The sequence below is a fragment of the Macaca nemestrina genome, chromosome 12 (genome assembly GCF_043159975.1).
Source record: "Macaca nemestrina isolate mMacNem1 chromosome 12, mMacNem.hap1, whole genome shotgun sequence".
Lineage (NCBI taxonomy): Eukaryota > Metazoa > Chordata > Mammalia > Primates > Cercopithecidae > Macaca > Macaca nemestrina.
Window position 1 is genome coordinate 57,870,809 of NC_092136.1, and position 16,651 is coordinate 57,887,459.

Genomic DNA, 16,651 nt, shown 5'->3' on the forward strand with positions numbered 1-16,651 from the left:
TCACCTGGGTGCAGGCGGGCATGAGCCCGAAAAAGGAGGCAGCAAAGGGTGGTGGGATTGTCATTGGTTCTTATAGGTTTTGGGATAGGTGGTGAAGTTAAGAGCAATGTTTTGGGGGCAGGGGGTGGATCACACAAAGTACATTCTCAAGGGTGGGGAGAATTATAAAGAACCTTCTTAAGGGTGGGGGAGATTACAAAGTTCATTGATCAGTTAGGGCAGGGCAGAGACAAATCACAATGGTGGAATGTCATCAGTTAAGGCTATTTTCACTTTTGTGGATCTTCAGTTGCTTCAGGCCATCTGGATGTACACATGCAGGTCACTGGGGATATGATGGCTTAGCTTGGGCTCAGAGGCCTGACATTCCTGTCTTATTATATTAATAAGAAAAATAAAACAAAATAGTGGTAAAGTGTTGGGGCAGCAAAAATTTTTGGGGGTGGTGTGGAGAGATAATGGGCAATGTTTCTCAGGGCTGCTTCGAGTGGGATTAGGGGTGGCGTGGGAATCTAGAGTGGGAGAGATTCAACTGAAGAAAGATTTGGGTGATATTGTGGAGTTGTTAGAAGGAGGATTTTTCATATGGAATTATTGGTGATGGCCTGGATGCAGTTTTGTATGAATTGAGAGACTAAATGAAAGACACAAGGTCTGAATAAGAGAAGGAGAAAAACAGGTATTAAAGGACTAAGAATTGGGAGTACCCAGGACATCCAATTACAGAGTGTCAAAGGGGGTTCAGTGTAATTATTTACTTGGTTGGTGAGTTTTTGGGCTCTATCCTTGAGTTGTTTTTTATGTTGTCGTATACCTGGACAGATTGATTTAGGTAAAAACAACATTCTTCGTTTAAAAATAAACAGATTCTTCCCCCCCTTTTTTTTCTTTTTCTTTAAAAAAAATTTTTTTTTAAAGCAGAGAGTAAGTCAGGGCCTCCTTGAATTTGGAGGAAAGAGAAATGCAAAGCCAGCAATTGTTTGTTAAAGAAGGATTAGAAATGGCTAGGAGAGAGTGAGTGAGATTGATAGTGTGGTGGAGATAGCTGGGGAGAGGTAGAGGGAACGAGAATAAGAGTAAATATAAAAGTAAAGAATAGGACTTCATCAGGGTGAAAGTATTGGAGTGTACTTTGTCACTGAAGATCTTCTATCCACTTAAAGAGAGACTTAAGGGTGGCAGTTTGAGGTAAAACCAGGAGCCACTAAATACCAAGAGCCTGAGAAACTGCTTGGGTGATTTGACTAATAAAGGCTGGTCCATTATCAGACTGTATAGAGGTGGGAAGACCAAACTGAGGAATTATGTCTGACGGAAGGGAAGAAATGACCGTGGTGGCCTTTTCAGACCCTGTGGGAAATGTCTCTACCCTTCCGGTGAAAGTGTCTACCCAGACATGTTTCCTGACTGAGGCATGTAAATAAAGTCAATTTGCCAGTCCTGGGCAGGGTCAAATCTCTGAGCTTGATGTGTAGGGAAGGGAGGGGGCCTGAACAATCCCTGAGGAGTAGTAGAATAGCAGATGGAACACTGAGAAGTGATTTCCTTAAGGATAGATTTCCACAATGGAAAGGAAATGAGAGGTTCTAAGAGGTGGGCTAGCAGCTTGTAACCTACATGGAAGAGGTTATGAAATGACAATAGAATAGAATGGGCCTGTGAGGCTGGAAGGAGATATTTTCGTTGGTCCAAGAACCATTTGCCTTGTGTGGGAAGAGATTGAAAGGTGGAAGTTTCAGTGGAAGAGTAAGCGGGAGTGACCGATGAGAAGGAGAAAAACTGACCGTGAGGGATAGAAGTTGGAACGCTAGCTGCTTCTCTAGCTACCTTATCAGCATAAGCATTGTCCTGACCAATGGGATCTGATGCCTTTCGATGGCCCTTGCAGTGAATGATTCCAGCTTCCTTTGGAAGTAAAGCGGCTTTGAGAACAGTTTTTATTAAAGAGGCATTAATGATGGAAGACCCTTGTGTGGTGAGGAAACCTTTCAGCTCATAAAACAGCATGGTGGTGAAGGATATGGGGTCAGTATAAATATTGACACATAGTCCCTTTACAAGAGTGAGGGCCTGAATTAAGGCAATGAGTTCGGCTTGCTGAGAGGTAGCAGAGGGGGGCAGAGCAGTAGCCTCAATGATAGATGTGGAAGATACTATAGCATAGCCTGCCTTTGCTGGTGTGTGGCGATTAGGCCTGGTGGAACTGCCATCAATAAACCAAGTGTGAAAAGGGTGAGGAACAGGAAAGAAGGAAATATGGGGAAATGGGGTGAATGTCAGGTGAATCAGAGAGATACAGTCATGGTGTGACTTTCTATTTTGTTGTCTCATTTTTCTGATACCTCTCTGTATCTCTTCTCTGACTCTTTACTCTTTTGATCTCTTGCTATTCCCACCCTTGGTTTCTCTTTCTTTCATCTCCTCCCCTTCCCTTTTTTGGGACTCAGTTGCTCAGTTGCAATTGTCAGTGTTGTCTGCAGCCAGGCCAGGGGGGACAGGCAGGGAGGACTCATTTCATTTCTTGCCTCCACCCTCCAGTTATAGTTGGTTCCATGCATCTCATTCCTTCTTCCTTCAGGTGTGATTCTGAATCTGGCACAGTGGTCTCCAAACCTGGTGCCTTCGCAATAAGTGGCCTTTCTGCTCTCTGTCACCCCTGCTACATAACTGTGTCTCACTCTTTTATCTTCCCATCTTTGTCTCTGGTCCTGGTTCTTGGCAGTCTTGTTTTTGTTGCTAGCCTTAGCTTGGTCAAGGCACTGGGAAAGGCCAGTCCCATTCCTGCCTGTTCCCCTGGACTCTGGGGTACTCCCTGAGCAATGGGCACAGGAGGCCTTGGAGGAGGAGGAGAGGTGCCCAGGAGGGAAGGCTTGCAGTGGCCTCCTCAAGGCATTTCCCCTCCTCAACCACCCCTGCCCTCTCACTCATGGGAGATGCTCTTACACGTACTTCACAGAGCATATTGAGACTCAGACATGACCACGCTTATCTTCTGACCACAAAACCCACACACCTGGCTTTCTCTGCCAAACAACCTCTCTCACTTTCCTCAGGAATGAATGGATGTTGTTCCTTCCAGCCTCCTGTCAAAGGCCGATCTTTTGCCTTTGCTTCGAATCCTGCCCCAATCCCCATTCTCCATTCCCTCCTCTGGTGCTTGCCTTTCTCTTCTGCATCTCTAACCTGACCGCTCTATGGGAGGCTTTGTGTCAGCATCCAGGTACATTCCGCCCTTTCCCATGTTAAAGCAAACAAAACCTTCTCTGGACTTCTCATTTTCCATTTTACCTCAGGACCTTTCTCATCACTTTTGTTACCAAGCTTCCAGAGAGATTTGTCCATGCATGTTAACTCCATGTCTTTACCTCTTACTGTTTCTTTGCTAAGTTAATTTTTATCTTGTCAAAGTAATACATGATTATGGCTTCTAAAATCAACAGGCACTAAAAAGCTTATGCCCTGGAACAGTAGTCCATTCCTCTCCTGATGCCCAGTCTCTTTTCCCTGAAACAATTATTAATACATTAGATTTTAACTATTTCTTCTTATATCTCTGCATTTTGAAGTAATACATGTACTGTATATCACTACCTTTTGATTCAACATTTTAGGCATTATCTATTGACTTCCTCTTCTAGTACATTCCATGGACCACCATCCTTTCAATATAATTATATTTTAAATTTTAGTTGGAGCAATGTTCAGTGATTACACTATGATTTCTATGCAAACATTATTCACACTTGAGTGTTGTAGTTTACTGTTATATTTCCAATTTTATTTTTTTGTTTCTCCTCTTGCTAGCAATTTCCTTATTTTACTTTCATTTATCTGGTTTTCTTGGAAGTTACTGCTAGCTTTTTCCACCTTCTAATAGCCTCCAAGTAGGCTCTTTTAGAAAGCCAGTAGCATCGCTAATCTAGCAAGTCTTTTTTCTTTTTTCTTGGAGACATTGTTTTTGGAGAAACCTGTTCTCTTTCTGCCAGGACTTTCGGGGATCCTCAGCTCTCTAGGTCAGAGAACCAGCTGCCTTCTGGGAATTTGTTTTTCTCCTTTTCTTTTTTTCTTTTTTTTTTTTTGAGACGAACTCTCACTTTGTTGCCCAGGTTGGAGTGCAGTGGTGCAATCTCAGCTCACTGCAACCTCTGCCTCCTGGGTTCAAGCAATTCTCCTGCCTCACCTTCCCGAGTAGCTGAGATTACAGGCGTGCATCACGATTCCCAGCTAATTGTGTATTTTTAGTAGAGACAGGGTTTCACCACGTTGATCAAGCTGGTCTCAAACTCCTGACATCAAATGATCCACCCACCTCAGCCTCCGAAAGTGCTGGGATTACAGGCATGAGTCACTGTTCCTGGCCTGTTTTTCTCCTTGTTTGAATTCCTATTTCATGGAGCTCCTATCTTCTTCCTTTTTCATTCTCCAGTGATTTCAACAACTTAGAGAAATGGTGACAGTGCTTCAATTCTTTTGTCTCTCTGGTCAAACTGCACCAGCCTAGGCTGGGGTTAAGTGGTAGAGGAGGGGTGTGGGTTTCAGGGAGGGACGTGGGAAGTCTCCTGGGCTCTTTTTCTCTTGGTGACAGAATAGTTCATGCCTTCCACCTCTCCCTTGTTTCTCAACTTCAACATTTGAAAAAATGAGGCCAAGTTTTCCACTGGTGAGCAATTGCCCGTCCCATTGACAGTCATCCCACTGACAGTCAGTGGGTGGTTCTGCTTCACAGAGGCTTGGGGCAGGTGTGGAGGGGCCCTTCTGTTTCAGGCCTACATATACTAGGAACTGTTAGGTATCGAGCTGTAGCTGGTAGGTACCAGCACCACCAAACAGAAGTTAACTAGTGAGTATGGGTTAAGAGAGCCCAGACTTGGACCTGTAGAGCTGTCTGACCAGGAAAGGGGATCTGTTTCATCTCAGTCCCCAGGCTTTGCTTACTGGGCTCCTGGATCAGGGAGCTGAGTTCTCCCTGCCTCACCTCCAGCTCCCCAAGTCTGAACTGTGGTGAGCAGCCTAGACTAGTCATCTTCTTGGCAGGTCTAGTGTTGTCTTTTCTTTCCTGAATTATTAAATAGCTTTACCAACATCAGAAATTTGCAGGGAAGCCCTGAGTCTTACCATGCAGCCTGAAGCTTTGCTGTAAATTAATACTGCTTTCACAGGCCTGCTTTTCCAAACTGGCCTATGACAACCAAAGTCCCATGTATCCTAACATGTTCCAAACATTTTCTTTCTCTGTCGGAATGTAGTCAAAATGTTGGTATTTGAATCGCAACAACTCTCTGTGTTCCCAAATTCTCTTTTGAACACTCTCAATGATGAACGTGACATTGTACTACTGAGATGGGTTCACTATGGGCCTTAGGTCACAGGTGTATTTCTGGATTCTGAAGGCTTTCTATTAATTGTTGCTTTTCTTTTCCAAAGACTGCCACCTGGACTACATTTTAGTTCTGCATTAGAAACACAACTCAAAATCCTGCTTGCCCTTCCCTGCTACTTTAGTATTTACATATGTCTCCAGTTTCTGGTAACATTTAGCCTAACTTCCTGGTTCCTGATTCTGTCTTCTATGTCTTTATCTTTTGAGTTTTTTCTGTCTCTCTCTTCCACCCAGGGCATAGATCACAGTTTAAATCCTGCCTCTTTGCCCAGTGGCCTAGCTCTGGAAAACTCTGAAAATACATTTTTCTCTGACTGCCAAATTTCTCATGTGGATTAGTACCTGAGATGATTTCTGAGATGATCAAAAAGGATATGTAAATCACCTGGCACAAAGTGATTTACATGTGACGGTTCCTCTTCGTATCATTATCTGGATTTGTTTCCTTATCTGAATTAGGAGACTTCTAGCTTTGCAATCCATGTGTGATTGAGGCCAGCAGGCTGACGTGTGAGCCTTTGAGCCATTGAGTGTAGATTTTTTTTTACCTTCTTGCCGTACCACAGCACTTCCAGCAAATGTGCTCCAGCTCTCTATAGATTCACACAGCCAGGGACAGGCTCACTTTTAAAACTTAAAACTTGGCCAGGCACAGTAGCTCATCCAAGGTGGGTGGATCACCTGAGGTCAGGAGTTTGAGACTAGCCTGGCCCACATGGTGAAACCCCATCTCTACTAAAAATATAAAAATGAGCTGGGCGTGGTGGTGGGCGCCTGTAATTCCAGCTACTTGGGAGCCTGAGGCAGGAGAATTGCTTGAACGCGGGATATGGAGGTTGCAGTGAGCCGAGGTCATGTCACTACTCCCTAGCCTGGGCAACAGAAGGAGACTCTGTCTCCAAAAAAATAAAATAAATAAAAACTTAAAGTTTTTTTTTCTTAATCCATCTATCTAAGGAGGCATACAGAGCCTAATAAAGAATGTGTGTGAGAAGGAAAGAGGAAGGGAGCGGGGACAGAGAGAGAGAGAGACAGAGCGTCTGAGAAAGAGAGAGAGAGAGAGATTGAGAGATTAACACACCCACATACCTTCCTACCCATTTGCCAACACAGTCACGTGTCATCTGACAAAAAGGCAGTGGGGAATGACTAGGAAAATTCCCGTGCTCTTTCATCTGCTTGTCTTTCTTGGAGCTTTGCACATGTATCTCGTCTCTCCCTGGCCTCCGCTCTGCAGCTTGCCAAGCCCCCAGAAAGCAAGGTGGGCCTCTCAGCAGTGGACCTCTCCTTTTGCCTCCTTCTCCAGGTGACTGGTCTGCTGGTCTGGACTTGATCTTTTCCCCAGATCACCATGGCCATGACCAAGGCCAGAAACCCCCGGGAGGCATTGCTCTGGGCCTTGAGTGACCTTGAGGAGAATGATTTCAAGAAGTTAAAGTTCTACTTACGGGATATGACCCTGTCTGAGGGCCAGCCCCGACTGGCCAGAGGGGAGTTGGAGGGCCTGATTCCAGTGGACCTGGCAGAATTACTGATTTCAAAGTATGGAGAAAAGGAGGCTGTGAAAGTTGTCCTCAAGGGCTTGAGGGTCATGAACCTGTTGGAACTTGTGGACCAGCTCAGCCACGTTTGTCTGCATGGTGAGTGTGGACCGGGGAAGGGGAGGGCAGGATGGCACTGGGACTCCCCTCCCCCCATGGCATTTGCAGAGCTGCCTGTAGCCTGTAACTTATGCCTTCTGTCACCTTGCCCTCTAGTCCCCAGTGCCCCAGAGTCCTTGGTGGTCTCCACCTGAGGGTTCCAACAACTGTCAGGAGGGGGATTGAGCCAAAGCTGGGGATTTAAGAAAATACTAGTCTTTCTTCCCCACCGCCTACCTCCAGTTGCAGTGGCAGAGAAGGAGAGTCTGAAGAAAGGGGCTTAGAGACTGGGAGGGTGTTGGTAAAGGGATTTCCACTAACCAGAAGAAATAGCATCAGGATGTAGGAGTCAGACCTGTCCCTAGCTGCTTCCTGGCAAGCAGCTCAGGCTGCTTCTAAGTCTTCTGTGCCCCTGATCTCTCAAGGAACCACACTACAGAATGGGTGGGTGTGGCACCTCATGGCCTCCTGGTTCTTCCTGTGGGTGCCTGGGGGGAGGGAGGGATCTTTTGGTGCCTGTGCTCCCTCCCATAGGCTCCTTTCATGCCTGAAAGCTCCTCTGCTACATACAAATGGGAGGGTTTCATGGACCCAGAGTCATGGCTCTTGCTGAGAAGCTGGTTTATCTTTAGTATTTGGCTTGTCCTTTCCCAAGAACAGGCTTATTTTAGTCCCTTTTGTGTTGCTATAAAGCAATACATGAGACTGGGTAATTTATAAAGAAAAGAGATTTATTTGGCTTATGGTTTGGCAGGTGGTACAAGAGGCATATTGTCAACATTGGCTTCTGGTGACGCCTCAGGAAGCTTTCAGTTATGGAAGAAGGCAAGGTCAGAGCTGGTGTGTCACATGGCAAGAGAGGGAGGAAGAGAGAGGGGAGGAGGTGCCAGGCCCTTTTAAACCACCAGCTCTTGTGTAACTAATAGAGCAAGAACTCACTCATTACTGTGGGGAGAGCCCCAAGACATTCATGAGGGATTTGCCCCTATGACAAAAACAACTCCCACTAGGCCCTACCTCCAACATTGGGGATCACATTTCAACCTGAAATTTGGAGGGGACAAACATCCAAACTATATCAAGTCTCCTATCACTTCACCATCCTCAGACATCCCTTTCCTTTCCCCTCTCTTTGTCCTCACCTCTTCACATGGAGACATTTCACATGAACACTCAGACATTCATGCATTCTCACACAGGCATTTTGCACTTACATGTATTCTTACACACACTTGCTGATGCACACTGACATACCTTCCCTGCACAACAGTACATGAAGGTCCATGAACACATTCCATGAGCACATGTGGATACCAGCATTCATGCACAAATATCTACACACAGAACACACCCTTGCACACTCAGATGTGTATGTGCATACTATGCCTGCACACACACACTCATGCACACATACAGTGGCCCTTCCCCATGAAGCCAGAACTATAATCTCAGGGAGATCCAAGTTGGAGACATAGAAGAAGACTAATGAGCAGAGTCAGTTTGGAGGGGCCATTCTGCCTTTTAAAATTCCCATTTCACCACCTAACATCCCATTTGTTTGGCTCAGATTACAGAGAAATATACCGAGAGCATGTGCGCTGCCTAGAGGAGTGGCAGGAAGCAGGAGTCAATGGCAGATTCAATCAGGTGCTCCTGGTGGCCAAGTCCAGCTCAGAGAGCCCAGAATCACCTGCTCACCCTATCCCGGAGCAGGAGCTGGACTCTGTCATGGTGGAGGCTCTATTTGATTCAGGGGAAAAGCCCTCCCTGGCCCCATCCTTAGTTGTGCTACAGGGGTCTGCTGGCACTGGAAAGACCACTCTCGCCAGAAAAATGGTGTTGGACTGGGCCACTGGTAGTCTGTACCCAGGCCGGTTTGATTATGTCTTTTATGTAAGCTGCAAAGAAGTGGTCCTGCTGCTGGAGAGCAAACTGGAGCAGCTCCTTTTCTGGTGCTGCGGGGACAATCAAGCCCCTGTCACAGAGATTCTGAGGCAGCCAGAGCGGCTCCTTTTCATCCTGGATGGCTTTGATGAGCTGCAGAGGCCCTTTGAAGAAAAGTTAAAGAAGAGGGGTTTGAGTCCCAAGGAGAGCCTGCTGCACCTTCTAATTAGGAGACATACACTCCCCACGTGCTCCCTTCTCATCACCACCCGGCCCCTGGCTTTGAGGAATCTGGAGCCCTTGCTGAAACAAGTACGCCATGTCCATATCTTAGGCTTCTCTGAGGAGGAGAGGGCGAGGTACTTCAGCTCCTATTTCACGGATGAGAAGAAAGCTGACAGTGCCTTCGACATTGTACAGAAAAATGACATTCTCTACAAAGCGTGTCAGGTTCCAGGCATTTGCTGGGTGGTCTGCTCCTGGCTGAAGGGGCAGATGGAGAGAGGCAAAGCTGTCTTAGAGACACCTAGAAACAGCACTGACATCTTCATGGCTTACGTCTCCACCTTCCTGCCGCCCGTTGATGATGGGGGCTGCTCCGAGTTTTCCCGGCACAGGGTCCTGAGGAGTCTGTGCTCCCTGGCCGCTGAAGGGATTCAGAACCAGAGGTTCCTATTTGAAGAAGCTGAGCTCAGGAAACATAATTTAGATGGCCCCAGGCTTGCCGCTTTCCTGAGTAGTAACGACTACCAATTGGGACTTGCCATCAAGAAGTTCTACAGCTTCCGTCACATCAGCTTCCAGGACTTTTTCCATGCCATGTCCTACCTGGTGAAAGAGGACCAAAGCCGGCTGGGGAAAGAGTCCCGCAGAGAAGTGCAAAGGCTGCTGGAGACAAAGGAGCAGGAAGGGAATGATGAGATGACCCTCACTATGCAGTTTTTGTTGGACATATTGAAAAAAGACAGCTTCTTGAACTTGGAGCTCAAGTTCTGCTTCAGAATTTCTCCCTGTTTAGCGCAGGATCTGAAGCATTTTAAAGAACAGATGGAATCTATGAAGCACAACAGGACTTGGGATTTGGAATTCTCCCTCTATGAAGCTAAAATAAAGAATCTGGTAAAAGGTATTCAGATGAACGATGTATCATTCAAGATAAAACATTCAAATGAAAAGAAATCCCAGAGCCAGAATTCATTTTCTGTCAAAAGCAGCTTGAGTCATGGACCTAAGGAGAAGCAAAAACATCCTTCTGTCCATGGACAGAAGGAGGGCAAAGATAACATAGCAGGAACACACAAGGAGGCTTCTACTGGAAAAGGCAGAGGGACAGAGGAAACAGACGAGGAAGTTAGGTGCAGTGGGATGGGAAGCAGAGAAATGGCGACAATCACGCTGAAGGATTGGAGGAATGAAGGGGTGAAGGGACAGACATGAATATGGGGAAAGACAGAGTTAAAAAGGATGGAGAGAAGAGAACAAGACTAATGGGTACTAGAAGGAGTGAAGGACAAAGGAATGATTAGAAAAGAGAATTAGATTCGAGAAGATCAGAAGATATAAACATAGGACCTGGGCAAATGTGTAATGAGTCCTTAGGAACAGCCCCACGCACCACCAAGGTCTCTAGTACCCTCCCCAGAGGCTGTTTATAACTTCCTACAGTATAGTGTACAGTTTCCATAGCTCCTCTTATATATTAAAGTTGATGACCAAGCATTTGATTCTGACATTTGACTCTTTCCTAGACAATAAACTATTTCCTGCTTATTTCAGAGAAGGCTTCTGGAAACATTTCCAGGAATTATTTTTACAGCCTAAAGCTATAGGGATACAGACATGTAAGAAAGGCAAGGATTATACATTTCGAATTCATCATGCTGTGTCCAGACCTGTGCAAAATCCTGGCATAGAATAGTGTGTAGTAAAGGTTTATTGAACGTATGTCTAGGGATCTCTTTGTCCTTAATCTGAAATTAAGATAAGTTTATATAATTAAAGATTTTGATACATGGATGTTGGTATTTGGGAGAAGGAAAGGATAAATTTGGAGTTACATACCAAGGCTCCACCAGATGAAAATAGTGCCTGACTGTGGGTTTCACAGGCAACAAAAGCAAATGTAACACAAGAACTTATATTGGTGCTATAAGCATGTCAAAATTATGCAAGAGATAATATAACATTTATGGGCTAGAAATAATAAATATAAATTACTTACAGTCATTATTGCTAGTTGAATATGCATATAATATCATTGATGTGAGAATCAGTGTGTTTTACTGGAAAGATTAGGAACACTGGTTCTAATAAACCTGGTTCTAAATATTGGATCTAAATACTGGATCTGCCATTTTCCAGTTATGTACCTTTGCTCAATTACTTATCTTTTCCAAGCATCAGTTTTTAAAAATTTATAAAATAAGAATTGTAATATTTATAATTTGGGAAAATATAAGGTTTAGACCTACTGCTGCTACTGCTACTAGAGTAGCAGAAACAATGATGATAATAAAAGCACATTTTAGAGCTCTTCTTGTGTGCCAGGCTTTGGGCAAGCATTTACATACACATACAGTTTAGTTTTCTCCCATTTTAAAAATGTACATAAATGTTCTATTGTGTCTTGGCCTCTTTCTCTCAACGTCTAGTTTTTTTTTTTTTTTTTGAGACGGAGTCTTGCTCTGTCGCCCAGGCTGGGGTGCAGTGGCCGGATCTCAGCTCACTGCAAGCTCCGCCTCCCAGGTTTACGCCATTCTCCTACCTCAGCCTCCTGAGTAGCTGGGACTACAGGCACCCGCCAACCCGCCCGGCTAGTTTTTTTGCATTTTTTAGTAGAGACGGGGTTTCACCGTGTTAGCGAGGATGGTCTCGATCTCCTGACCTTGTGATCCACCCGTCTCGGCCTCCCAAAGTGCTGGGATTACAGGCTTAAGCCACCGCGCCTGGCCTCAACGTCTAGTTTTTATATGTTACATATAATGTTTCCATAATCATTTTGAATGTCTTTTTCTGCACATATATATTCATTTGTGTTGGATATACCTAGAACTGGAATTTCTGGGTCAAAGGATATGTATGTCTTTGGCTATAGAAGATAAAAGTGAACAATTTTTCAAAGTGATTGTATTAATCTTCTTTAATAAATAGTGTGTAAGAGTTACCACTATTCCAAATCCTTGTCAACACTTAGTATTGTCAATCTTTTCATTTTAGCTATTCTTGTGGTTATGTAATGGCCTCTAACCATGACTTTAATTTGCATTTTTCCTATGAGTAATGAGGTTGTCTATGCAAACCTTTATTGGCTATTTAGATATACCCTTTGGTGAAATGACTATTAATGTTTTTTATTCATTTAAAAATGTTAACAATATCTTTCATGAGCATATATGCAAAAATCCTCAGCCAAATATAAGCAAATTGAATCCAACAGTGTATAAAAAGAATTACATATTATGACCAAGTGAGATTTATTTCAGGTATATAAGGCTAGATCAGTATTTTAAAATTAATGTAATTTATCACATCAACAGGCTAAAGAAGTAAAATCATATGATCATATCAATAGATGCAGAAAAACATTTCCAACATCTATTCATGATAAAAATTCTCAACAAATTAGGAATAGAGGGGAACTTCTTCAGTTTGATAAACAACATCTACGAAAGCCCTATGGCTAAAATCATACTTAATTGTGAGAAAGTAGATGCTTTCTCCATAAGATTGGGAACAAGGCAAAGATGCCTTTTCTCACTGCTCCTATTCAACTTTGTGCTGGACATCCTAGCAATGCAATGAAAGAAGAAAAGGATGCAGCCATAAAAAGGAATGAGATCATGTCCTTTGCAGGGACATGAATAGAGCTGGAGGCCATTATCTGTGGCAAATTAATGCAGGAATAGGCAACCAAATACCACATGTTCTCACTTATAAGTGGGGGTTAAATGATGAGAACACATGGACACATAGAGGGGAACAACACACATTGGGGCCTATTGAAGGCTGAAGTTTGGGAGGATCAGGAAAAATAACTAATGGGTAGTAGGCTCAATACCTGGCTGATGAAATAATGTGTACAACAAACCCCCGACACAAGTTTACCTATGTAACAAACCTGCACATGTGCCCCTGAACTTAAAATAAAAGTTAAAAAAAGAAGAAAAGGAAATAGAAGATATAGTGATTGGGAGGGAAGAAATAACCTGTCTTTGTTCACAGATGACAAAATTGCCTATGTAGAAAATGTCAAAGAATTTATCTTTTTAAACCCTCTGGAACTAATAAGTAATTATAGTAAGATTGAAGGATACAAGGCTAATATGCAAAATTCTATTGCTTTCTTAAATACCAGCAATGAACACAACACCATCTACCTTAGCACCAAAAAATACTTACATATACACCTAATTAAATATGTGCAAGATATCTATGAGGAAAATGACAACACTCTGAGGAAAGAAATCAAAGAAGCTGTAAATGAATGGGAAGATTTTCCATGTTCATGGATAGAAAGACTCAATATTGTTAAGATGTCAGTTTTCCCCAACTTGATCTGTAGATTCAATGCAATCCCTATCAAAATTCCAGCAAATAACTTTGTGGACACTGATAAGCTGATTCTAATGTTTATGTGCAAAGGCAAAAGACTCAGAACAGCCAATAAAATATTGAAGAAGAACAAAGTTGGAGGAGTGCTGCTATCCAACTTCTTCCTACTATAAAGCTACAGTAATCAAGACAGTATGGTATTGTTAAAATAATAGAGAAATCAGTGGAGTGGAATAGAGAACCAGAAACAAACCTACACAAAAATAGTCAATCGATCTTAGACAAAGGAGCAAAAGCAATTTAATGGAGAAAGTTTACTCTTTTCAACAAATGGTGCTGAAACAACTGGACATCCACATGTAAAAAAATGAATCTAGATGTAAAATACAAAAGTACTAATATAAACTGCTAGAAGACAATATGGGAGAAAATATAGGTGACCTTGGGTTTGATGATGCCTTTTAAGATATAAGACCAAAAGCATGAATCATTAAAAAAAGAATTAGTTGGCTTCATTAAAATTAAAAACTTTTGCTCTGTGAAAGACACTGTTAAGAGAATGAAAAGATAAGCCAAAGACTGGGAGAAAATACTTGCAAACACATATCTGATAAAAGACTGTGTAAAAAAATATGCAAATAGCTCTTAAAACTCAATAATAAACAGTCTACTTAAAAAGTAAGAGGCTGAGGCTGGTGGATCACGAGGTCAAGAGATTGAGACCATCCTGGTCAACATGGTGAAACCCCATCTTTACTAAAAATCCAAAAATTAGCCAGGCGTGGTGGTGCGCACCTGTGGTTCCAGCTACTCGGGAGGCTGAGGCAGGAGAATTGCTTGAATCCAGGAGGCGGAGGTTGCAGTGAGCCAAGATTGCACCACTGCACTCCAGCCTGGCAATAGAGTGAGACTCTGTCTCAAGAAAAAAAAAAAAAGTGAGTAAAAAGATTGGAACAGATAGCTTATTAAAGAAGATACACAGATGGCAAATAAATATTTGAAAAGATGCTCAACATCATATGTCATTAGGGAATTGCAAACTAAAACCACGATAAGATACCATGACACCCCTGTTAGAATGGCTAACATCCCAAATCCTGGCTACACTAAATGCTTTTTAGGATGTGGAGTAATGGGAGCTTTATTCATTGCTGCTCAGAATGCGAAATGGTACAGCCATTTTGAAAGACAGTTTGGCAGTTTCCTACAAAGCTAAACATAGTTTTACCATATGTAAGATCTAGCAATTATGCTCCTAGATATTTACCCAAGTGAGTTGGAAATGTATGTCCACATAAAAACCTGCAGATGAATATTTATAGCAGCTTTATTCATAATTACCCAAATTTGGAAGCAACCAAGATGTCCTTCAATAGGTGATGGATAAGCAAACTGTGATACATGAACATAATGGAATAGTATTCAGTGATAAAAAATAAATGAGCAATTAAGGCATGAAAAGATATGGAGGAGCCTTAAATGCAACTACTAAGTGAAAGAAGCCAGTCTGAAAAGGCTATGTACTGTATAATTCCAAATATATGATCTTATGAAAAATGAAAAACTATGGAGACAATAAAAAAATCAGTGGTTGCCAGGGGTTCAAAGAGAGTCAGGGAGAGATAAGTAGGTGGAGGCACAGGCACTTTAGGATAGTAAAACTACTCTGTGTGATATTGTAATGATGGAGTCATGACATAAATTTTTCAAAACCCATAGAGCTGTACAATACAAAGAACGAATCCTAATGTAAACTATGGCTTGTAGTTAATAATAGTGTGTCAAAATTGGTTCATCAATGATCACAAATGTGTCACACTAATGCAAGATGTTAATAAGAGAAACTTTGTGAGGGAGTGGTGGTGGTGGAGAGGGTATATAGGAACTTTCTGTACTAAAAACAAGTTTTATTGAAGTATAATTGGTTTAATACAATATATTGTGCATATTTAATGCATAAAATCTGACGAATTTGTACATACACATATATCTGTGAAACCATGACTATAATCAAGGTAAAAGACATAACAATCACCTCCAAAAATTTTCCCGTGTCCTTTTTTCTTTTTTTTGTGTTAAAAACACAATAAGAAATTTACCCTCGTATACATTTTTAAGCACATAATACAGCACTGTTGACTATATGTGGGAATTCTGTACTTTCTGCTCAATTTTTCTTTAAGCCTAAATTGCTCTTAAAAAACTAAGGAAATCGGGGCGGGGCGCAGTGGCTCACGCCTGTAATCCCAGCACTTTGGGAGGCCGAGGCGGGGCAGATCACGAGGTCAGGAGATAGAGACCATTCTGGCCAACACGGTGAAACCCGGTCTCTACTAAAAATACAAAAAATTAGCCGGGCGTGGTGGCGGGCGCCTGTAGTCCCAGCTACTCGGGAAGCTGAGGCAGGAGAATGGCGGGAACCTGGGAGGCGGAGCTTGCAGTGAGCCGAGTTCTCACCACTGCACTCCAGCCTGGGCAACACAGCGAGACTCTGTCTCAAAGAAAAAAAAAAAAACAAAAAACAACAAACAAACTAAGGAAATCGGAATAAAGTATGGACTTTAGTTAACAAAAATGTGGTTAACTTTACTGATATATAGGATATTAAAAAATATTCTAGGTATTAGGTCATTTATCAGTTAATATGTGTTACACATATCTCTTCTTATTTTTTTGGCTTGTTTTTTCAGTCTCTTGATGCCTTTCGATAAAGGAGTTCTTAATTTACTCATTTTTTCTTTTGTGATTAATAATTTTATTTTCTGTTTAAGACATTTCCTATCCTGAGAATATAAAATAATCTCCAATATAAATTCCCAGAAACTTTATTGCTTTACTTAACATATTTAGTCTCGTAAACCACTAGGAAGTAATTTTTGTGTATGGTGTGAGATAAGTTTTATTTTTTCCCAGTGATGATAATCAGGTGACCTAATACTATTTATTCAAGAGATCAACCTTTCTCCACAGATCTGCAGTATCATCTTCATCATAAATCAAGTGTACATAAATCTCTTCTAATCTCTCTATTCTTTTCCATTGATCTATCTGTAGATTCTCATGGCAAACACCAAGCAGTTTTTATTATGGTAGCTTTGTAATAAGTCTTGCCACCTGGTAGTGGAAGAACAACAACTTTTCTTCTGGATTTTTGTGGCTATTTTAGGTCCTTTGCATCTATGCTTAAATTTTAGAA

At 42.3% G+C, this 16,651-nt stretch overlaps 1 protein-coding gene across 1 annotated transcript; it reads left to right on the forward strand.

Moving 5' to 3' along the window:
* Positions 1–6,483: 6,483 nt before the first annotated feature.
* Positions 6,484–10,611, forward strand: LOC105488794 (NLR family pyrin domain containing 10). Its single transcript, XM_011753225.2, has 2 exons — positions 6,484–7,020; positions 8,588–10,611. Exons 1-2 carry the CDS (start codon positions 6,732–6,734, stop codon positions 10,339–10,341), a joined length of 2,043 nt encoding a protein of 680 aa, XP_011751527.2. The 5' UTR covers positions 6,484–6,731; the 3' UTR covers positions 10,342–10,611.
* Positions 10,612–16,651: the final 6,040 nt, after the last annotated feature.

Coding starts and splice junctions, on each gene's coding strand:
- LOC105488794 (XM_011753225.2), top strand. CDS start 6,732: ATGGCCATGACCAAGGCCAGAAACCCCCGGGAGGCATTGCTCTGGGCC. Junction 7,021..8,587: donor CAGCCACGTTTGTCTGCATG/GTGAGTGTGGAC, acceptor TGTTTGGCTCAG/ATTACAGAGAAATATACCGA.